The sequence below is a fragment of the Sorex araneus genome, chromosome 2, assembly GCF_027595985.1.
Source record: "Sorex araneus isolate mSorAra2 chromosome 2, mSorAra2.pri, whole genome shotgun sequence".
Classification (NCBI taxonomy): Eukaryota; Metazoa; Chordata; class Mammalia; order Eulipotyphla; family Soricidae; genus Sorex; species Sorex araneus.
Genome location: NC_073303.1, coordinates 225,677,408 through 225,700,154, shown reverse-complemented (window position 1 = coordinate 225,700,154; position 22,747 = coordinate 225,677,408). Strand labels below are relative to the sequence as shown.

At 51.4% G+C, this 22,747-nt stretch overlaps 2 protein-coding genes across 6 annotated transcripts in view; one reads left to right on the top strand and one right to left on the bottom strand.

Moving 5' to 3' along the window:
* SCN8A (sodium voltage-gated channel alpha subunit 8) overlaps positions 1–20,765 on the top strand; it is a 224,623-nt gene extending 203,858 nt beyond the window's left edge. For all 5 annotated transcript variants that reach the window (XM_055125619.1, XM_055125622.1, XM_055125620.1 and 2 more), the window contains 3 exons: positions 410–514; positions 8,550–8,820; positions 14,212–20,765. In XM_055125619.1, coding sequence (XP_054981594.1) covers positions 410–514; positions 8,550–8,820; positions 14,212–15,359 — 1,524 coding nt within the window. In that variant the 3' untranslated portion in view covers positions 15,360–20,765. The remainder of the gene's footprint in view (positions 1–409; positions 515–8,549; positions 8,821–14,211) is intronic.
* A 912-nt stretch (positions 20,766–21,677) lies between these two features.
* TMDD1 (transmembrane and death domain 1) lies at positions 21,678–22,538 on the bottom strand. The gene has a single exon (XM_055124585.1). The coding sequence runs from the start codon at positions 22,536–22,538 to the stop codon at positions 21,678–21,680; it is 861 nt and encodes a 286-aa protein (XP_054980560.1).
* Positions 22,539–22,747: the final 209 nt, after the last annotated feature.

Here is a 22,747-nt window from a genome sequence, read left to right as displayed (position 1 = left end):
TAGCCCAAGAACCTTCCTTGGGCTGCAAGCGAAAAGGAAATCCTTTTCTCACGAAATTGTTCCTTTCTTAAAAATTCCTGAGGAAAGCGGGTGAAAACAAATGTCTGAGCTAATGAGCCGTGCGTGTCTTCAGAATCCTCTCAGGGTTCTTCCTCCCCTGCGGGTCTGTGAGCATTTCCTCTGCCTGACAAGAGCAGATCTCAGAATTCCCAGCTGGAAATAGAGCCAGGTATCTCTCTGGAGTTGAGTAAGAGCCCTGGGCTTGCCTCTGTTTGTCTCTTAGCTAAGCTGACCTCTGGCAAGAAAGGGGAATGACTTTGCCCCAGTTCTCAGGGCTGAAACGTAGGTCCCAGGTCGTTGGTGCATGAGAGCTGGTTTTAACAGCTGTTCTCTTTGTTCCCTCCTTTACTTTGGAGGTCAAGACATCTTCATGACTGAAGAACAGAAGAAGTACTACAATGCCATGAAAAAGCTGGGCTCCAAGAAACCACAGAAACCCATCCCCCGCCCTTTGGTGAGTTCATGGTGAGGGCCAAAGGCAGGGTGAGACCCCACATGGTAGATGCCACGATGGGGTCACAGCTAAGGCAGGAGGGTAAGGCAGGGCTGCCTGCTCACCGGACCTCCAGTCCACCCCCCTAAAGATGTGAGGGAAGCAGAGAATCCGGGCTTGTATGACTTCCTTCCACTTGTATGTGACTATTTGAACCTTCCTTGGGCTGCAAGCGGAGCCTAACGCTCCTTCAGAGCTGTTTTGAGAGGATCACTGTATCACTGTATCACTGTCATCGAGTTGCTCAAGCAAGCGCCAGTAACATCTTCATTTGTCCCTGTCACATGCTAGTGTAGCCCAATGGCGTCTGCTCACTCCAGGAACACAAAGGGCACGTTGTTGTTACTGTTTTTGGCATATCAAGTACATCACGGGTGGGCTGGAGCGATAGCACAGCAGGGTGGGACATTTGCCTTGCATGCGGCTGACCCAAGTTCAATTCCCAGAATCCCCTATGGTCCCCCGAGCACCGCCAGGAGTAATTCCTGAGTGCATGAGTCAGGAGTAACCCCTGTGCATCACCAGGTGTGACCCAAAGAGGAAAAAAAAAGTCACGGGTAACTTGCCAGGCACTGCCGTGAGGGAAAAATAATAATAATAATAAATTTTAAAATAATAAAAATAAAGAGGTTGTGTGGCTGCATGCTCCAGGAAAAATTGTGTTGCTCTCTTTTGAGAGCTTTGTTTTATAGTCTCTGGATCTTGGCCATTGATGAGATTACATGGTGCCAGGTATAAGTTTGTGGGTGTGGCTGCCAAACTACTGGAAAACTAGGGATCTTCAGGGAGGAGGCCCAGTCCCGATCTGAGCAGGCTTGGAGATCTCAGCCCCGGGTCCCGAATACCTGGGTTCCTCTGCCAGTTCCTTCATGGGTGAGGCTCGTCCAAGCGTGTGGAGAGTGGCCTTGAGCATGGCTGTGGCTGGGATGTGGAGGTTTTCAGCTGCCGGAGCTCTGCTTGGGGCGGGGAGGGGAACCCAACCCACCTCCCTCCGAGGGAGCCCTGGTGAAGACAGCCTGGCTCGGGGGCAGGAGATTCTGCATTGTTTTGAGAGGATACAGAAAATCAACTAGTTCTGAGTTTCTCTCCCCAGTATGTAAGTCTTTGCAACCAAGTGTCTGGAAGCTCAAGTAATGTTTCTGAGTTGTTTGTGGAGCAGCATAATTCAGTAAGGGACCAGTCTTCCGTGAAGCCAACCTGGGTTCGATCCCTGGCATCCCATATGTTCCCCTGAATACCACCAGCAGTGATCTCCGAGAGCAGAGCAAGGAGTAACCTGTGAGCATCGTCAAGTATGGCCCAAACACACACACGTGCGCGCGCGCGCACACACACACACACACACACACATATACACACACACACAAAAGAATTGAGGCAAAACCAGAATAGACCTAGAGGAGTGAAGAGTCAACCCTGTGGAACTGAGCCCTTGGTAAAACAGATTTGGGGGTGAGGTTTGTGCCTTGGTTTTGTCTTTTGGCTTCAGAGAAAGTGCTCTGGTCCGAAAGCCCAGCCATATACCTTTAAGACCCGAAAGCAACCTCTATTTGGATTTTATATCTTTTATTTAAAGTAACCTGTTATTTGAAAGCTGCTAAAAGCTTTAAAAAAAAGAAAGGCTTACCCAGAAATCTAATTTGTAAAAATAAAAATAAGAGGGGCTAGAGCAATAGCACAGGGGGTAGGGCGTTTGCCTTGCACGCAGCCGACTTGGGTTTGATTCCCAGCATCCCATGTGGTCCCCTGAGCACTGCCAGAAGTGATTCCTGAGTGTAGAGCCAGGAGTTACCCCTGTACATCACTGGGTGTGACCCAAAAAGCAAAATAATAAAAATAAAAATAGAGGGTCAGAGGGGCTGGAGTGATAGCACAGCGGGGAGGGTATTTGCCTTGCACGTGGTCGACCCGGGTTCGATTCCCAGCATCCCATATGGTTCGTTGAGCACCGCCAGGGGTTAATTCCTGAGTGCAGAGCCAGGAGTAACCACTGTGCATCACCGGATGTGACCCAAAAAAAAAAAATAGAGGGTAGAGAGGGTATAAAGCAATTATCTGTTTTAATCTTGCATGTGGCTAGTCCCTGGTCCCAATTGACACCATTGGAGGTGACTAGACCTCACTCCCACATCCCAGAACAGAATAGAACTGCTCTGTTCCCGGCATAACAACCTCTTGAACTTCAAAGGGGAAGAAAACCCCAGGACTTTCACAAAGAGTTTTAGGACTTGGGAATAAACATTACGTGACAGATATACATAGTGGAGTGCCCTTGAGCTAATAAAAGGTGAAATTCTCCAGTTCCTTGCATCATGCTGAGCAAAGTGAAGCCAAAGGAGAAGCACAGAGACGAAACTATCTCACGCATGTGGGGAGTCAGGGAATAAAAGATAGACAGTAGTTGCTCCTGGGAATCCCCTGTCGAAGTGAGTGTTGGGATGGGGATGATCGGCGGAGAACAGGAGTCAGTGGCGGAGGGTGTGGTGCAGGGACACCACGTTCCTCATGTAAGTCACGGTGCCTAAATTTAACGAGAAATTGGTTGCTGGAGAATAAGATTGAGCAAAAGGTCTTCTGCTGGGGGTCGGAGTTGACCGTACAGTGGGGCGGGCCCTTGGCTTACACCCAGTCTCCGGCATCCCGTATGGTTCCCGGAGCATCACCAGGCATGGCCCAAAAGAGGCCTTAAGATGGCATGATAAATAGATGCGTGCTTTTCCTTTTTCTTTCTCTTTGATGCACCATAATTTATAATACTGTTCATGGTAGGACCTCATGCAACACCCTAACCCCACACCTTCTACCAAAGCGTCCACCTCCCTCCACCATTGTCTTGGCGTCTCTCCCCTCACCCCACCTCACCATGGTAAGCTCAGTTCTATAGATCTCTTAGTATATGCTTTTATCTGTTTATTTATTTATGTATTGGTGTAGGGGTAGCACCCAGCAGTGCTCAGGACTCCGGAATCATGCCTAGCAGGCTGGGGGACTATATGACACGGTGAGGCTCTAACCCAGATTGGCTGCATGCAAGGCATACATCCTTCCCTGGCCCCAGATAGGGGCTTTTTAATAAATGTGTGAGTATATTTTTAAAAAGCAATAAGATCATTTAAAACCCTGAGTAAAAGTAATACTGTAGGGGCTGGAGCAATAGTAGGTTGCAGGTAGGGCACTTGCCTTGCACATGGCCAGCCAGGGTTTGATCCCCGGCATCCTCCGTGGTCCCCCAAGCACTGCCAGGAGTGATCCTGAGTGCAGAGCCAGGAGTCACCCCTGAGCATCACTGGTGTAATCAGAAAACCCAGGGGGGAAAAAATCCTGTAAATAAGCAACAGTCCAGGTGTTCTAGGCACCTTTCTTGTTTGTTTTGTTTTCGGGGGAGACTCTTCCAAGCAGTCTTCCAAGATCTTCCCAGCATTGCTCAGCCAACAGGGTCAAGGACCAGTTGCTGCTGGGACCCTGCAATGGTGCTCCAGGGGCCATATCTGGCACTGCCGGGGGCCACACGCAACAAGTTGGGAAGACCATCTGGTGCCAGGTATCAATCCAGGATTGGCCCCATACGAGGCATGAGCCTTTCTTAAGCCCTATACCATCTTTTAGGCACCCTAAGAATTTTTTTCTTTTGGGGTCACACCCGGTGATGCACAGGGGTTACTCCTGGCTCATGCACTCAGGAATTAGTCCTGGCGGTGCTGTGGGGACCATATGGGATGCTGGGATTCGAACCCGGGTCAGCCTCGTGCAAGGCAAATGCCCTACCCGCTGTGCTATCACTCCAGCCCCAGGCACCCTAAAAATTTTTTAAACAAAAATCAGGGCAATCTTAAGCAAGTGGTGTTAGAATGTCCATTTTGATAGAAATGGGACTAAAAGAATTGAGAGGTTTACATAAATTCTGTTCAGTACAGTAACAAGTCACAATGGAGACGTTACTGGTGCCCACTCGAGCAAATTGATGAGCAACAAAATGACAGTGACAGTGACTTTGCAAGTGGAACTCCAAGTATTGTTTCCTTCCACATGAAAATGTACCACTGTCAGGAGCATTGATAAAGAGAAACTAGAGGCTGGAAAGAAAGTACAGTAGATAGAGCGCCTGCCTTGCACGCAGCCAACCAGGGTCAATCCCTAGCATCTCATATGGCCCCAAGCACCACCGGAAATGATCCCTGAGTGCAGAGCCAGGAAAAACCCCTGAGCAGTGCCGGGTGTGGTTCGAAAGCAAAAGAGGAAATTAGCAGTCATGGGCAGGTAGGAAGAGGCAGCTGCATTTAGACTTGAGTGACTGCATCGCATCACACTGATGGAGCTTAAGCGGCCTGGGGGCAGGTCAGCACTGAGTCAGCAAGCCGGGAAGGGCGCTGTGCGGGTGCTAATGGGAGGAGACTGAGTGAGGAGCAGGCTCAGATATCAGAGGCTTTTTAAAAAGTAGGGTCACCCCAGTGCCGAGGGGTACACCAGGAGCACCCCTAGCACTCCTCAGCCCAGCAGAGCCGTCCAGTGTTCCAAGCTCAAGCGCAGCGACATCTGCTGCTGAGGCGGTGGCAGTGCAGTGCCAGGGCGCCATGTGATGCCAGGGTTCTTGGGACCGAACTCGGGGACTCATGCAGACGGGCATGTACTTCAGTCCTCGGAGCTGCCACCTGCCCTAGGAAAGACTTGGTGTTTGTTTGGTTTTGACTTGAAGCCTCACTCAGCAGTGCTCAGAGGATATGCCCAGCTCAGTGCTCAGAGAACCATATGCAGTGCCAGGAAGTGAACCAAGGGTGCCTGGCAAGGGACCTCGATCTCTGCACTGTGTCTTCCCTCTGATAGGCGTTTTTTTTTGTTTTTTTGGGTTTTTTTTTTTATTTTATTAAATCACCGTGTGGAAGATTACAATGCTTTCGGGCTTAGGTCTCAGTTATACAATGCTGAAACAACCATCCCTTCACCAGTGCCCATATACCACCACAAAAAAAAAACACCCACACAGTACACCTCCCATCCCGCCCCCCCACCCCCTACCTTGTAACTGATAAGTTTCATTTTACATTCTGTTTACTTTGGTTACATTCAGTATTTCAACACAAACCTCACTATTGTTGTTAGGAGTACCCCACTAGAGTCAGACCTACTGTGAAGACAAATAAGGTCCCGTGGCAGTAGTAGCGGCCGCGCGGTTTTGAATTTCTGTACTTTAACAAGAAGTCCAGGGAGATTTCTTCCAGATATTAGATAATTGCAGGCTTGAAAACCCAATCTGTGGTCGTCTTAATATGGCGGTCACCGCGCCCTTCATCCCCGGAGAGAAAGAGGCGAGAGAGAGAGAAATACCTTTCCCCTCCTGGGCGGACACGGGGCCGAGGCTTAGTTCTCAGGCTGGAGACATTCTGCGAGGAGTTGCCCACACCGAAAGAGGTTTTGCTGGGTCTGGATTCACGCTTGTGCAGCTGCGGAGAGGCCGCACATGCGTGCGGCCCCCGGGATCACATCTCGGCGGTTGATAGGCGTTTTTAAGCCAGATTAATAGGGATTTTGTTGCAAGCCCAAGAAGAAATGATTGAAAGGTAATTTGATGGGGTTGGGTTTGGGTTTTAGAGGGCCACACCCAACAGTGCTCAAGGTTTGCTTTTGGCTCTGTGCTCAGGGATCGCTCCTGGCAGTGCTCAGGAATCGAACCTGGGCCAGTTGTGTGCAAGGCAAGCACCTTACCCACTGTATTGTGTCTCCAACTTCTGAAAGGTTTTAAGTAGAATGTGACCCACTTACGTTTCTGTTTGTAAATAATCACCATTGCTACTCTATGGAGACTGCCTTGAATAAAGAAGGGAGACAAGTTAGACATATACAACTTCAGTTTGGGTTTTTTCTAAGTGGACAGGGGCTGGGGATTTGGCCTTAATAGTAGAGCACATGGGGCTGGAGTGATAGCACAGCAGGTAGGGTGTTTGCCTTGCATGCGGCCGACCCGGGTTCGATTCCCAGCATCCCATATGGTCCCCCGAGCAGCTCCAGGAGTGATTCCTGAGTGCATAGCCAAGAGTCAGCCCTGAGCATCACCGGGTGTGACCCAAAAAGCAAAAAAAAAAAAAAAATAGTAGAGCACAGGCTATGGCACACGTAAGGCTCTGGGCTAATCTCTGGCATTGCATGCACCCCAATACTTCTTGGTCCCAAGCAATACCGGGTCTAAGACCCACCAGGCATGGCCCACACAATAAAATGGGGCATGGAGGGAGGTGCTGGGATAGTTACACACTCCTGGCAGTGCTCAGGAGACCATGTGATACCAGACATCAGCCACAGGTTGGCCCTTCCTACTGTATTACCTCTCTGCCCCCCCACAACAGTTTTTAAAAGAATTATGGTAGCTGTAAATGAGAATGTGGAAACAATAAATGTCCAAGAAGAAGAAAAAGCTCAGGGGGCAGAGAGTGAATACAGATGGCGAGGCAGTTGTTTTGCATGCAGCTGACCCCGGTTCAACCCCTTCTCACCACCCAAGAACCTAAAAACAAAACAAAATCAAGAAATCCAAATAAAAGATAATATGGGTTAGGTTAGAATCCTAACAGAAATGGAGTAAAATGGATAAATCCAACCTGTATTTGGAGGTAAGAATCAACAGGACCTCGGGTGCGTTTCACAGGGGAAGAGGAAATGAGCTCAGATGACCCTGAGAGACTGGATGCATAACGGAGAGGAGAGAGGGGCAGTTTGCTGGTAGGGGCCAGGGCCGACTTCTGCTTTTGAGCTTTGTGTGTCATCAAGTAGAGATGTCAGGTAAGCAACACAGGGATGGGGCCAGAGGATAGAAACTGGAGGAGAAAAAAACATGGGAAATTTCAGCACCAGAGAGACAGCACAGCGTATAAGGCACTTGCCTTGCGTGCAGCCCGCTCAGGGTCAATCCCCAGCATCCCACCTGGTCAGGAGTCATCCCTGAGCATTGGCAGGTGCCCCCACCCGAAAGAAAGAAAGAAAGAAAGAAAGAAAGAAAGAAAGAAAGAAAGAAAGAAAGAAAGAAAGAGAGAGAGAGAGAGAGAGAGAGGGAGGGAGGGAGGGAGGGAGGGAGGGAGGGAGGGAGGGAGGGAGGGAGGGAGGAAGGAAGGAGAGAAAGAGAAAGAAAAGAACATGAGAGATTTAAGAACTTAGACATTATATAAGCTATGAAATAGGTAACTCTTCTAGGGAGAAAAGAGATGGAAAGAAGAGATGAAGAAATTACAGATAAAAAAAATCTAAAGGGGCTGGAGCGATAGCACAGCGGGTAGGGCGTTTGCCTTGCATGCAGCCGACCCGGGTTCTAATCCCAGCATCCCATATGGTCCCCTGAGCACTGCCAGGGGTAATTCCTGAGTGAAGAGCCAGGAGTGACCCCTGTGCATCTCCGGGTGTGACCCAAAAACAAAAAAAATCTAAAAAGAAGAGCTAGAGTGAGAATTTGGTGCTAGGTAGGGCATATGACAACCGTATGACTAATCCTGTTCAATCTCCAGGACCTCATATGGTCCCCAAGCACCACCAGCGGTGATCTCTGAGCACAGAACCAGGAGGTAGCCCTGAGTACAAACCTTTCCCCCAGAATAAAGGAAGGGAACATGAGGTAGGAAGACATCAAAAGGGCTGGAGCGATAGCACAGCGGGTAGGGTGTTTGCTTTGCACGTGGCTGAACCAGGTTCAATCCCCGGCATCCCATATGGTCCCCTGAGCATCGCCAGGAGTTAATTCCTGAGTGCAGAGCCAGGAGCAACCCTTCAGCATCACTGGGTGTGACCAAAAAGAGAAAAAGAAAATCATAAGAGTGTGTGATGGATGTCATAAATATGAAGGAGGAAGGGACGCTGGGAGGTGGCATGGCTCTGGTCTCCGCCAAGCTGCTGCGGCCCTGATAGCGCGGCCATTGGCGCAGTCCAGTGGTACGGGGACAAAAGCGCCAAACACCAGGGCAGCTTCCAGCGGACCTGCCAAGACTCACAAGGCCTATTGTGTGTTTCCTGCCCCCAGAACAAAATCCAAGGCATCGTCTTTGATTTTGTCACGCAACAAGCCTTTGACATTGTTATCATGATGCTCATCTGCCTTAACATGGTGACAATGATGGTGGAGACAGATACCCAGAGCAAGCAGATGGAGAACATTCTCTACTGGATCAACTTTGTCTTCGTCATCTTCTTCACCTGTGAGTGTGTGCTCAAAATGTTCGCCTTGAGGCACTACTACTTCACCATTGGCTGGAACATCTTCGACTTCGTGGTCGTCATCCTCTCCATTGTGGGTGAGTGTGGCACGAGGGGGCAGGGGGGCGGGGGCAACAGGGGGACCCTCCCTTGCCCCGGAAGGGCAACACCTCACCCAAGCAGGTGGTCCGGTCATCTGGACCTGCCCGAAACATCAGGTGGTCAGTGAAGTGTCCAGACAATATTCATGGTCGTCTTGGGTTATAAATGTTGTGTTTGTGAGGTGTGTGTTGAGGGGGCGGGGAGTAGAGGTAAAATTTGGTTCTTGCTTTCCTGGAACTTCAAAGGGTAATAAGTGAGAAGTATGGCTATACTCACAGCACAAAATGGAACTGAGAGTGACGGGAAGAGACTATTGCACTGGATATTAGTGAAATAGTATAAAAAGTCCAGCTGCCACTGCCGGCAGTCCCCATTAACAGAGTCTCCCACATGCCACATACAGTTAGAGAATTTCTTCATCTTTTGATTCTTTTGGATGAAGGCTGGGAGTTGGGGCCACACCCGGGGACACTCAGGGCTGACTCCCAGCTCTGCACAGGGATCACTCCTGGCAGGGCTCAGGGGGCCAAACGGGGATCGGGGATCAAACTCAGGTCATCCATGTACAAGGCCCGCGCCCTCCCCACTGTCTGTCTCTCTGGCTGTCATGCTCCGGTTCTTCTGACAGCCCCGAAAGCCGCTATTTCACTGCCTTCCCTGGGTAACTCCCTCCGCTCAACCAAGCGGTGGCTGAGGCAGAATTCCAGTTATTTATTTGCTTATTCTCTCAGTTTTGGGGTCACGCATGGCTGTACTCAGGGTTCATTCCTGACTTTGTGCTCAGGGATCACTCCTGGTGAGGCTCAGTGGCGCCATATGTGGTGCCGGGGATTGAACCTGAGTCAGCCATGTGCAAGGCAAGTGTCTGACCTGCTGCACTCTCGCTCCGTCCCACAGGTCTGTTTTCAGTAAAGACTAGGTGTTAATTTTGCTTCACCCTGCACTCATGGAAGGGGCGATGTCCTGGCAGGCAGAGGAAGTGCTGGCCTCCCCGTCCCCTCCCACAATTTCCCCGTGACTTTCTAAAAGATAGCGTCTTAAATGATGGGACACTGCCTTGATCCCAGGTTGGATCAAGGATTAGACAGTCAAGTAACTTATACCTAGAGGGGGAAAGTGTCTGAGTCCTACAGATCCAGCCCCAGAAATTGACCAGTTGTAGTAACCCAGGTGATGGCTGTGGGCACCAGAGGGCATGACCGAAAGTATAAAAAGTATATGGATACACAGCTGGTAGGGCGTTTGCCTTGCACGCGGCCAACCCGGGTTCGAATCCCAGCATCCCATATGGTCCCCTAGCACCGCCAGGGGTAATTCCTGAGTGCAAAGCCAGGAGTAACCCCTGTGCATCGCCAGGCGTGACCCAAAAAGCAAAAAAAAAAAAGTATATGGATACGAGGAACACGAACCCCTGTTCTCGCCCCAAGAATGGAATGTTGGTGTACAGCATCTCACAAACTCAGGCCTAGCTAGGCTTGGATGTAAAAATTGTTTCTCTGTTACTGTTACTTTAACCAAATATGCTTCTGGCTATGTAACTGACTTTGATACTGTTTCTGTTGACTAAGTTAATTTGCATATTCTGCCTGTGTGGCTGAATATCATTGGTTAGAACATTAAGCTAGTTAATAAAAGGGGCTGAACAAGCTGCTCTGGGTCACAACACCACCAGAGATAGTTTTGTGATCCTCCGTAAATTATTTTTTTCGCGTGAATCTCTCAGTGCCTCAGACCGCCTAACCAAACCTTACTGCAACGATGGAGTCCCAGGATGAAATGACTGAACAGTGTCATCTGATTCCTGTCCAGGGCCCCAGTGCTTGTGAGCCTCGAGCAGTCTCTCGGTAGTCCTGGAGGAACGAGTTATGCCTCACCTCCATGCACCATCGGACCTTTATTGGGCCACAACATCATTTTCCAAGTAACACTAATGATGTCTCAAATTTCCTGAAACAGATTATATGTCATCGCTGTTCTAAGCACTTTACCTGCCTTTATGTGATCCTGAAATCCTCACAACCACCTTCTAAGTACCTTGGGCATGAGACACAGAGAGGTAACTGAGTCATGAGCTGGGAAGTGAGCAGTCAGGGCTTCAAGCCCAGCGCAGGGCCGCAAGGCCTGGTCCCTAAACTCCCACAGAATACACCTACAGGGCTAGAGAGAGAGTTCAGTAGGCCGGGTGCTTACCTTGCAGGCAGCCACGCCAGGTCTATCCCTTGCACCTCCTACGGTCCCCTGAGCCCCACCAGGAGTGATCCCTGGGTGCAGAGCCAGGCGTAAGTCCTGAGTACTGCTGACTGTAAACCAAGATACAAAAAAAGAAAAATACACCTCAAACATTTCTCGCATTATCCACTGATCTGGAATTTTTTCTGCTATTCATCCGTCATTGAGTGGGATGGAAAATCCAAAAGACTAAACCATTCTCTCTATTCTTAGAGGATACTCAAAAACTAAACAGGACAAATTGGGTTATTATTGGTAATTGAATCTTTCGTAAATTTCATTCTTTGTTCATAAGTATGTAGGGAGAAAAACTTTTTTGTTTGATTTTGGCCACAACACAGAGTACTACCCACTATATAACTAGAGCGATAGCACAGCGGGTAGGGCATTTGCCTTGAATGCAGCCAACCCAGGTTCGATTCCTCTGTCCCTCTCGGAGAGCCCGGCAAACTACCAAGAGTATCCCACCCGCACAGCAGAGGCTGGCAAGCTCCCCATGGCGTATTCAATATGCCAAAAAGAGTAACAACAAGTCTTACAATGGAGATGTTACTTGTGCCCGCTCGAGCAAATCGATGAACAACAGGATGACAGTACTACAGTGCTTGTTTTTGGCAATGCTCACCCAAGTGTTCAGGGTTTATTACTGGCTCAGCACTCAGGATTCACTTCGAACTGGGCTCATGGGGACTATATGGGGTGCTGGGGATTGAACCCAGGTCATCCACGTGTGAGGCAAGCAAGCACCTTACCCACTTCAGCCTTGAAAATAAACATTTTTAATTAAGAGGGTTTGTGGTAAAAAACAAACCCTAGAACCTCGGAGAGCACCCCTTACATGGCATTCCTACAGCCTGAATGTGTCTGTTCTGTCTCTCTCCCCATCTTCCTGTGGGAACAGCAGAGAGGGTGTTTGCCTTGCACACAAGACAACCTGGTGGATTCAACTCCAGCACCTCTTATGGTCCCCTGGGCCCCACCAGAAATGATCCCTAAGTTCAGAGCCAAGAGTCAACCCCTGAGTACCTCAGGGTATGGCCCAAAACAACAACAAAAGAAATCATCCAGGGCTTGGAGAGATAGTCGTCGTCGTCATCATCATCATCATCATTATCATCATCATCATCATCATCATCCCGTTGATCATAAAATTTCTCAAGCGGTCTCAATAACGTCTCCATTCGTCCTAGCCCTGAGATTTTACAAGCCTCTCTTTACTCATCCTTTCCAATGGTGCCGCATTGGAGGCTCTTTCAGGGTCAGGGGAATGAGACCCATCATTGTTATCGGTTTTGGCATATGAATACATCAAGGGGAGTTTTCAAGGCTCTCCCATGTGGGCAGAAAACTCTCGGTAGCCGGCCAGGTTCTCCCAGAGGGAGAACTAGGCTATAAGATGTCACTTCTGGGAGCTTGGTTTTATAGTCTCTGGATGTTGGCCGTTGGTGGAATTACACGGTGCCAGGGGCAGTCCTGGGTGTGACTGCCAAGCTACTGGAAAATGGGGACTCTGAGCAGAAGAGGCCCAGTCCCGATCCAAGCAGATTTGGAGATCTCAGCCCTGGGTCCCACACACCTGGGTTCCTCTGCTGGTTCCTTCATGCGTGAGGCTCGTCCAAACATGTGGAGAGAGGCCTTGAGCATGGCTATGGCTAGGCTCCGGAGGTCTTCGGCCGTGGGAGCTCTGCTCGGGGCAGGGAGGGAAACTGAAGCCCACCCCCTCCAAGGGGCCCCAGGGAAGACAGCCAGGCAATGGGGCAAGAAATAGTACCAGGGGTTAAGGTGTTTGACTTGCGTGCAGTCTGTCCCAGTTCGATTTCCATCACTACATATGATCTCTCAAACAAACGAAGAGGTAAGCTGGCCTATTTCTGATCTTTCTGCATCTTTCCCCATCCTGGAAGTTAAGGTTCTTCGGATAAGGGTAGCTTTCAAGCAAGAAACCAGGGATAACTCTTCAAAGCTAGGAAGAAGGTACTATGAAAATTAGAAACATTGTGGAATAATTAAGACATCATACCAAAGGATGAGATCTTCAGTGAGTCAGAGGGTGGCTATGAAATTTTATAGCATTTTGGAAGGAATTGATACACCTTAGAAAAGGCATATATGCACAAATCATTTTTTCAGGTTTCCCTTGATTGAGAAAATATCAGATGAAAATGTGTTCTTAAAATGGATTCATGGGGGCTGGAGCCATAGCACAACGGGTAGGGTGTTTGCCTTGCACACGGCCAACCCAGGTTCGATTCCCAGCATCCCACATGGTCCCCCGAGCACCGCCAGGAGTGATTCCTGAGTGCAAAGCCAGGAGTAATCCCTGAGCGTCGCTGGGTGTGACCCAAAAAAAATGAATTCTTACCATCCAACTGTTTTTTTGTGTTTGGCGGTGGCGGGGGGCTCCCAAGCAGAACTCCAGGGGGCTGTGTGTGCCTGGGGTCATACAGGCTTGGATGCATGCAAGGTACGTTCCCTAATCCCTGTACTTTCTCTCTGACCCCCATCCAACTGGAAAAACAAATAATCCAAAGTGGATTTCTGCATAGCAAAGTTATGAAGACTCCCTAATGTTTGTATCATCTCAGGATTATGGTTGCTTCTGGGGATAAACAGAAGAAGTAAATTTAGTAAGATGCTAAAGCATCTTTAAGTGTTTAAGTGTTTAAGTGTTCGTTAAATTTGGGTGTTTGGTACATGGGTATCTTACTGTTTTCTCTGCTTTTTTACATGCTGGAAACATGGAGGTTTTTTTTGTTTGTTTTTATTTGGGGGGGTTGGGTTTTTCTGGTGGGGATTGGGGGGTGCTGTTGTTTGTTTCTTAGGATTTTTTTTTCCATTATGAGAGCTTATTTGGGATAGTAAATCCATTGAGCATAAGAGTTCCTTGGTGGGGCTGGAGCGATAGCACAGCAGGTAAAGCGTTTGCCTTGCATGTGGCCGACCCGGGTTCGATTCCCAGCATCCCATATGGTCCCCTAAGCACTGCCAGGGGTTAATTCCTCTGTGCATGAGCCAGGAGTAACCCCTGTGCATCGCAGGGTGTGACCCAAAAAGCCAAAAAAAAAAAGAGAGTTCCTTAGTACTGGGTGCCAGAAGTAAAGAGTAAAGAGAAAGGGCCTCTTCAATCCTGTGACATCATCTTCTCCTCTTCTCTCTAGGAATGTTCCTGGCTGATCTGATTGAGAAATACTTTGTGTCCCCCACCCTCTTCCGAGTCATCCGATTGGCCCGAATCGGGCGCATCTTGCGTCTGATCAAAGGTGCCAAAGGGATTCGTACCCTGCTCTTTGCCTTAATGATGTCCTTGCCTGCTCTTTTCAACATCGGCCTTCTGCTCTTCCTGGTCATGTTCATCTTCTCCATCTTTGGGATGTCCAACTTTGCATACGTGAAGCACGAGGCCGGCATCGATGACATGTTCAACTTCGAGACGTTCGGCAACAGCATGATCTGCCTCTTCCAGATCACGACTTCGGCCGGCTGGGACGGGCTGCTGCTGCCCATCCTCAACCGGCCCCCCGACTGCAGTCTGGACAAGGAGCACCCCGGGAGTGGCTTTAAGGGGGACTGCGGGAACCCCTCGGTGGGCATCTTCTTCTTTGTAAGCTACATCATCATCTCCTTCCTGATCGTGGTGAACATGTACATCGCCATCATCTTGGAGAACTTCAGCGTGGCCACGGAGGAGAGCGCAGATCCTCTGAGCGAGGACGACTTCGAGACCTTCTACGAGATCTGGGAGAAGTTCGACCCCGATGCCACCCAGTTCATCGAGTATTGTAAGCTGGCAGACTTTGCTGATGCCTTGGAACATCCTCTCCGAGTGCCCAAACCCAACACCATTGAGCTCATTGCCATGGATCTACCAATGGTCAGCGGCGACCGCATCCACTGCTTGGACATTCTTTTTGCCTTCACCAAGCGGGTCCTGGGAGACAGTGGGGAGTTGGACATCCTTCGGCAACAGATGGAGGAGCGGTTCGTGGCATCCAATCCTTCCAAAGTGTCTTACGAGCCAATCACGACCACGTTGCGGCGCAAGCAGGAAGAAGTTTCCGCCGTGGTCCTCCAGCGCGCCTACAGGGGACACTTGGCACGGCGGGGCTTCATCTGCAAAAAGCTCACTTCCAAGAAGCTCGAGAATGGAGGCACACACCGAGAGAAGAAAGAGAGCACCCCGTCCACAGCCTCCCTGCCCTCCTATGACAGCGTGACGAAGCCCGAGAAGGAGAAGCAGCAGCGGGCAGAGGAAGGGAAAAGGGAAAGAGCCAAGCGACAAAAAGAGGTGAGAGAGTCCAAGTGTTAGAGGACAGCAGAAGGGGAATATTGCGTAGAGGTAAGACCTGGAAGTGAAAGATTGTTTACAAACCTCCTGAATATTCTCAATGCAGAAGAGCTGCGGACACTGTCACCTGAAGACCTAATACCACACGTAGGCCGCTTCCCGTGTAACACGGCTGCATCTCGGGCAGTGACCCGCCCAGGGCAGAGGACCCCGCTCCCTGGACACACAGGTTTCCTAATGCTTGGGCAGGTGGTAACTGCATGTTCCACATCAGTCAATGCAAACTTAGGACAAAACCAAACAGGATACAAACACAGTGGAGAGGCTGCTGGGACCAGCATATTTCCGTTGCAGCCAAATGGATTTTTATTTATTTATTTATTTATTTATTTATTTATTTATTTATTTTGGTTTCGTTGATTCTCAGACGCAGAAAGCATCACTTTAAAAAGAAAAAGAAAAAAAAACGTTTGTTTGTTCATGCAAACTATATTTGCATTCTTACATTAGTTAAGCTAAGCAGCAAAAAGAACACACACACACACACACACACACACACACACACACACACATTTAGCCCATGTCATTCAATTGTCAGTTTCTTTGACATAAGCCGCATCTTCTCCACATGGGCTTCACGTGGTTTGGAGATGGGTGGGGGAAGACAATCAGGTTTCTTCAGGCTGCGGAGGACTTGCTCAGGCCGATTCCAAACATTGTGCTCGTTCAATGCGTAGAAATGATTTGCATGATGGCATGCTGTGATCAGAAGACATGCATGAGATCCATACACCACAGGACACTAATCCTGTCCCCCGCGCTGGCCAGCCTCTCGACAGGACCCAGCCCTGCACCGTTCACTGTATTTGGAGAAAAAAAAAATGGTAAGAGTTCCATATCTGCTGCGATTCTTTCTGAATTCTTAGAAGTCTTTCATACACCTTCTGGGGAGGGAAACACAACCAACCAATTGACCGCCACCAACAGCAACAAAACAAACCCAATCCGACAAGCAGCTGGATCCGTTGTGTGTCTATGTTTGACAGACATCTCTGACATACCGTCATTATTGCACATTTTGAAAGATGAAACTCTTTAATGCTGCTCCGTGTCCCACACACGGGGAAGCTTCGATTTCGAATGGCTTGTATTAATAATGTCACTGTAAAACCAAATCCTAGGGCTAAAAGCAAAAAACAAAAACAAAAAAAAATGTTCATTTGTATCTTGCAATATTTATGATGATTGTTTAGCCTTCATACTAACACTTATTTGGAGTAGAGACAAAAGTGCTATTCCAAGTAGCATGTTATCTCCTGGGGGAACTTGGGGAACTTAAACCTTTCGTTGGGGTTCCAGGGGTGCTGACTTTATTTCGTGTCACATCCTTCTGCGTCATGGCTTTCTCCAGGTGTGGGTCTCTGTGGAGAGGGGTTCAGCTGTCTGGAACTGCCCCCTCTCTTCCCCAGCGAGGCTGTCTGAGTTCACACGCTCCGTCGTTCCCCCTGCCTCCATCACATTTCTCCACGCAGCAGGCTTCCCCTGCCCCCAAGGTGGGTGAGGCCAGCAGCACCGAGGCTGGGGCTGTGATTTCCTCCATTTATTATTAGGATCGTCACTGCGGGGGTGCGGGGAACCTGCCATAGAACCAGGCTCGCCTCTGAGCCAGGCCCGCCTGGTTCCCCTGAGAAAGCAGGCGGCTCCGTGATGCTCCAGCTCCCCCCGCCCCCGCCCCCGCGCCCTCCCTCTCACCGGTTTTGCTGTCTGCTTAGCGATGCCCATTGTCATTAGAGGGTGGCTCCAGGGGCAGTGTCACATCCTTCCATTCCTTCTGCCGTAGGGAAGGGTCTAGAGCCCCGGGTTTTCTCACCTGCTGGCTCAATTTCAAAGCCAAGACGCTGCAGCTGAAGTCTGTGCAGAGAACAAGGAGGGACTCGACTTGAGCGTATGAACCAAATCAAAGGAAATTCTCCCTAAATCATACCGTAGAGGGGAAAGAAAATCCCCGCCGTCCCCCACCCCCCGATAATCCAACACACCAATCTGCCTTGTAGTAGAAGCACTTTGGATGTCCTTTCACAGTCCTCCTGACTAGTTTTGCGTAGAACAAACCGCGGCAAGCCAGTGAGCCAAGGTTCCTGTCTTGGTGGACCCTGAGAAACCGTCCAGCTCTCAATAGCCTGCTTGTGCGGAGCCACCGTAGAACTCGCGCACGATAGCCAGTGCCAGGTCGGGGAGGCGTTTCTTTTGGTGACCCTGCTAACTGCTAGGATGAATGTATAGTAACGTGTACAGGCTACATCGTAAACAGCACAACACATGATGTGTGTGGTTAGTCTTTTTAAGAGAATTATAAATACTGTAAGATATCATTTTATTTTATCGGCATGCCTTTTGTAAATACAAATTATTGACTTATTAAATAGGAAATGGCTTCTGGCTTATGCCATTGTCATGTTTATTTTTATTTTTTATACTTTCCTTTCTTCTTAGAACTTAGATGCTGTCAGCCAATGTATATCCCCAAACCAGACAGACAGACAAAAAATTTTTTATTGCTAATGGTCTTTTCCAAATCAACAAAAAAAAAATAATATATTTTTGTTCCAATGTGCAATAAATTCTAACCACTTCTATGCAAGATTTGGCTAAACTTCATAATTGTTCCTAGGCCTTTTGGATGGGCCACAGAGCTCGCTGTAAGACACCGCTCCGTACCCCCACGTGCTCGTACTAGTGACGTCATCACGCTACTAAAGCAGAGTAATCCGAGACCTTTTTCCTCCCCCAGCCCCAGCCCAGCAGGCCTCTCCTCAGTCCCACACATGCACGAACACACACACGCACACACACATGCACACGCACCTTGGAATCTGACGCCTCCGCCTGTGTTGTAGAGAAGCCCCCCACATACACACTGTCTGCAGTTCTGCGCTATTCTTTTCACTCTTTCCCACCTCCTCCTCCCTCGCCCACTGTTCTCCCACCCACTCACCCACCCACCCTGCTCCACACGTCTTTGGTAGTTCCTGACACCATCACCAGCAGTTTACACCCGCGGTTAACAGGCATTGAACTGAAAACCCAGTGAGGACACTTCCGGACCTCTTCACTGAGTGGGTAAGTGGCAACGCTTTGCCAAATATTAACGAAGCCAATCAAAAAGCAGCAGCAGCCACAGTATCACTGCACATATATATATAGATATATAAATATAATATAAATATTTATTTTTTTGTAGCCAGGTCCTCGGTGCAGTATTTATACTCCACAATCCACCTTTAAAAAAAAAAAATACAAACAGAAAAAAAAAAACACAAAGGACAAAGCAAAAAGGTGTGCAATGCTGTTTATTTCCAATGCAGAGCCAAAGCCGCTGAGCAGTAGCTGACTCGGTCGTTGGTTTGTGTGGAAACACACCCCCTCTTCTTTCCCAAGCCTCCTTGTGGCTAGGATGCTGAGACTCCGTTAGCAAAAGCAGAGGGTGAGAGCAAGGGAAGCGCACCCCGGCCACCTGGACTGCCCCGGGGGCAGGAGCCCCGGGGGCGGCGGGGTGGCGGGGTGGGAGAGAAGCAAAACTCCCAGCTAGAGCCCCTGCGAGACAGTGCCCAGAGTTCTTTTCTGTTTTCGCCACAACCAGTGTGAGCCTGTACCGACCCGTCGTGAAGGTCAGTGTCGTAGCAAAGGCCCGGAGGCCCGGCTCTCCGCCGACAGGAAACAATAAAAAGCACCCTCTCCGCCCTGCAAGGGGAGCCCGTCTTGGCGTGTGTTTGTCGCTTGATGGTCCCAATTCTGGAGTCCTGGGAAGGGGCTGGGAATTGGGGCCTTCAGCACCCTGGGGGACAGGAAGGGGCTGGAGGGAGAGAAGTCGGAGGGTCTCTTGGCAAGTTCTGGCTGTGAAGTAGAGAGCGGAAGGGAAAGTAGGTCCTGCCCCCATCCCCACTCACCCCTGCATGTGGCATCTCTCCCCTACAGGCCAGAGCTTCCAAGCCAAATTTTTTCCTCCACAGCCTCCTGGCAGAGCCCTTGGGGATGATGTCAGCCAGCCCTGCCAGTGTGTTACGAAAATAAACAACCCCAGCGCCCCAAAGCTTGGGCAAGCACAATGCCCCGCCAGCCGCCGCCCTGCTAGCCCAGGCTGGAGCCTGGCAGCATCACCCTGCCCGCTCAGGCTGGCTTCATCTACATTCATGCTGGGGAGAGCGGCACCCTGCCTTTCCCTCGCCCTCCTACTTTGGGGACCCCCCGCCCCGCCCCAGGCCCTGTCTCCCAGTCCAGGAAAACTCTCAGGAGGATTTTGAAGTGCCCGCTCTAGTCACTCCAGGAGCCCCACTCCGGAGAAAGAAGGCTGGTAGGTCAGTGCTCTCCTCCCCGGCCCAGCCTCCAGGCCCGCTGTGGAGGCAGATCGCCATGGTTACGACTTTGAGACTTGAGTCCTGGGCATCTTCTGTAACGATGCCTCTTTCTTTTCTCAGATGTTGCCCAAAGTTTTGCAAAAAGCTTCGTTCATTTTCAGGTACCCCCCACCCCCTAAAGAATCGGCTGCGACTAGCCAGCCAGGGGGCACATCAGGAGAGAAGAGGAAGTCGGGATGGGGACGGGCCCAGGGTTTGCACGGGGCCGAGCTCGGTGCCTCCCGGGGTCTCCTCCTCGAGACTTCCTCCCTTTAAGTGCTCCTGAAGCACCGCCTGCCCCTGCCCCCCACTGCTGTTTGCTGTACATAGAGGCTAAGTGGGGTGGGGTGGGCGGGTGTGCATGTGTGGTGTGTGTGTGTGTGTGTGTGAAGAATGTATATAGGTAAAGGGGAGCGTGGCCCAGTGGTTCCAGAAAAGGGACAGAACTCCTGCGTTCCATCCCCAGCTCAACCGCTGGCTCGCTATGTGGCCTTGGGCAAGTCACTTAACCTCTCTGTGCCTCAGTTTCCCCGTCTGTAAAATGGGGATAATAATACTGACCTACCTCACAGGGGTGTTGTGAGGCTTTAACTAAATGTTTTGTAAAATGTTTTGAGATACAGAGGCAAAGGCACTAGGGAAGGGCAAAGTATCATTTGGACTTAAGGAAGATGAAATGGTACCATAAATGCTGCTATTCTGAGAGCCATTTTAATCTGCACTGCTCCACCCACCCCCGCTTCTCATCACCAGGACAGCAGGTCGAGAAAATGTCTTTCCTTTCACTTGCTTCTGGGGTTTGTGATTATTCTAGACACTTAATTTCCTTCCCTTGCTGTCGTATCTCCTTCCCTCGCCCCCTCGACTTGTTCCCTGTTCCGTTTATGCGGAAATGGCAGAAATGCTTGAGAACTGAGAATGTATAAGTGGATTGGAAGTTTATAGTCTGAAGTTTCAATTTTACTTTGTACTGTACATCTTTTTACTTTAGAATTTGCAATAAAGGGTTACGTCAATCTTGTTTTCAATCTCCTCTTGGACTGGCCTGTCATTCTTCATTGCTCACGCCCAATGGGTAGGGTTGGGGGATGTGGGGGAAGGGGGGGTCAAGAATCACATGCTCCTGGTGCTGGAGCAATAGATAGCGCAGCGGGTAGGGCGTTTCCCTTGCACGCCGACCCGAGTTCGATCTCCGGCATCCCATTGGGACCCGTGAGCACTACCAGGAGTAATTCCTGAGTGCAGAGCCAGAACTAACCCCTGTGCATCGCCAGGTGTGACCCAAAAAGCAAAAAAAAAAAGAAAGAAAGAAAGAAAAAGAATCACGTGCTCCTACCCAAGTTTGTCCTCGCTGTCCCCGGAAGCAAAGGGGGTGTGAGATCTCCCAGAGAGGCCTCCTAGGTGGAGGGGAATATTAGGGCTCCAGCAGGACCCTGCGGAGGCCTGGCCTGAGTGGGGAGGGCGGCTTGCAAGCACAGTGCCGGAGAGGGGGGCACTCCTATAATGCTGCTTCCCACCCTCCCCACCCCACCCCCAGTCCAACAGCACCTCGGCCTAGAAAACTTCCGGTCCCCGTCATGTTTCTCAGATCATTCCCTCTGGACTTGGGCCCCCTCTGGCCCTTGCAGCTTCATGTGTAAGGAGAGAAACCTTCCAGCTGGGTTTCGAAGATAACAGCTGTAGTTGCTTAGCTCAGAGCAGAAACTCGGGGCGCTGTTAGTGAAAGAATGACGAGCTCAGGAATTGCAGTTGACAAGGGGAGGAGGGGGCGCCCCCCAGGAGCCTGGGAGGGTGATGCGGGGGGCGATGCTACGCCTGTCTCCTGTTAGTTTTATTTCCCAAAAATGCGGGATTTTTTTTAACCCCCTAAGAGTCCCAGAGAATGGGGAACTGTTGCTGCAAATACATATTTATTTCTTTAAAGAGAGGCAGGCGGCCGCGTCGGTTAGGCGGTGCAGTGCCAGCGCGCGGGCCGCGGGGCGTCTCCTCCCGAGCCCCGCTGACTCGCGGAACTGCGCTCCCGGGAGGGGCGCGGGGCGGCGCGCGGCCCCCGAGCCCCGGGCAGGGCGGCGGCGTCCAGGCCGGGGCCGCGGGTCGCCCAGAGCGCGAGCAGGAGGAGCAGCGCCCCGGAGCCCAGCGCGCCCGCGAAGCCGGCCAGGAGCCCGAGCGCCAGCGGCCGGAGCCAGCCCGCGGGGCTGCGCGCGTAGGGCGCCTGCGGCCGCCGCTCCACGATCAGCTCCAGCGCGTCCCAGCGCGGCTCCGGGGCGCGGGCGCGGCGGGCCCGGGGGGCCGGGGGCGCGGCGCGGGCGGCGGGGCCGGGCAGGAAGTGCCGCCCGTCCAGGCGCAGCTGCAGCGTCGCCTGCTGGTGGAGGCTCTTGCCCAGCTCTCGGGCCACGTCGGGGCGGCCGCTGCGCCGCAGGGCGCGGGCCACGCGGTCCCACGGCAGCGACGGGGCGGCGGCCGCCAGCCAGACGGCCAGCGCCTCCCGGCACCCGCCCGCCGCCTCGGTGGCCGCCGCCCGCCGCCCCCGCCGCCCGGGCCGCGCGGACACGCGTCCCCGCGAGCGCGACCCGGGCTCCGGCGTCGGGGCGCGGGCCAGGCGGTCCTCGGAAAGCCGGGCCAGCTCGGCCTCCACGTCCGGGTCCGGCGAGTTCAGCAGCGACTGGAAATGGCCACACTCCTCCGGGGTCAGCAGCTCGGCCAGGCGGACGGCCTGGTGCGGGCCCAGGGCGTCCACGGCCCCTGCGGGCGCCAGCGTCCAGCCCCACAGCCCCAGCGCCAGGGCCCCGGCCAGCGCCCGCGCCATCTCCGCGGCGACGCCCCCAGCCGGGACTGTGGGGGGAGGGGCTCCGAACGCTCTCAGGTGGGGGAGGGGAGGGCACCCCTCCACTGGTGGCACAGCCCAGGGGCCCTGGAAGGGGAGAAGGATCGCCCAAGACCCATAAAGGTGGAGGGGCGAGTGGGGTGGAGGGGTCCCCGTACCAGCCAGGAACCGCAGCGGGAGAGCTCCCTAGT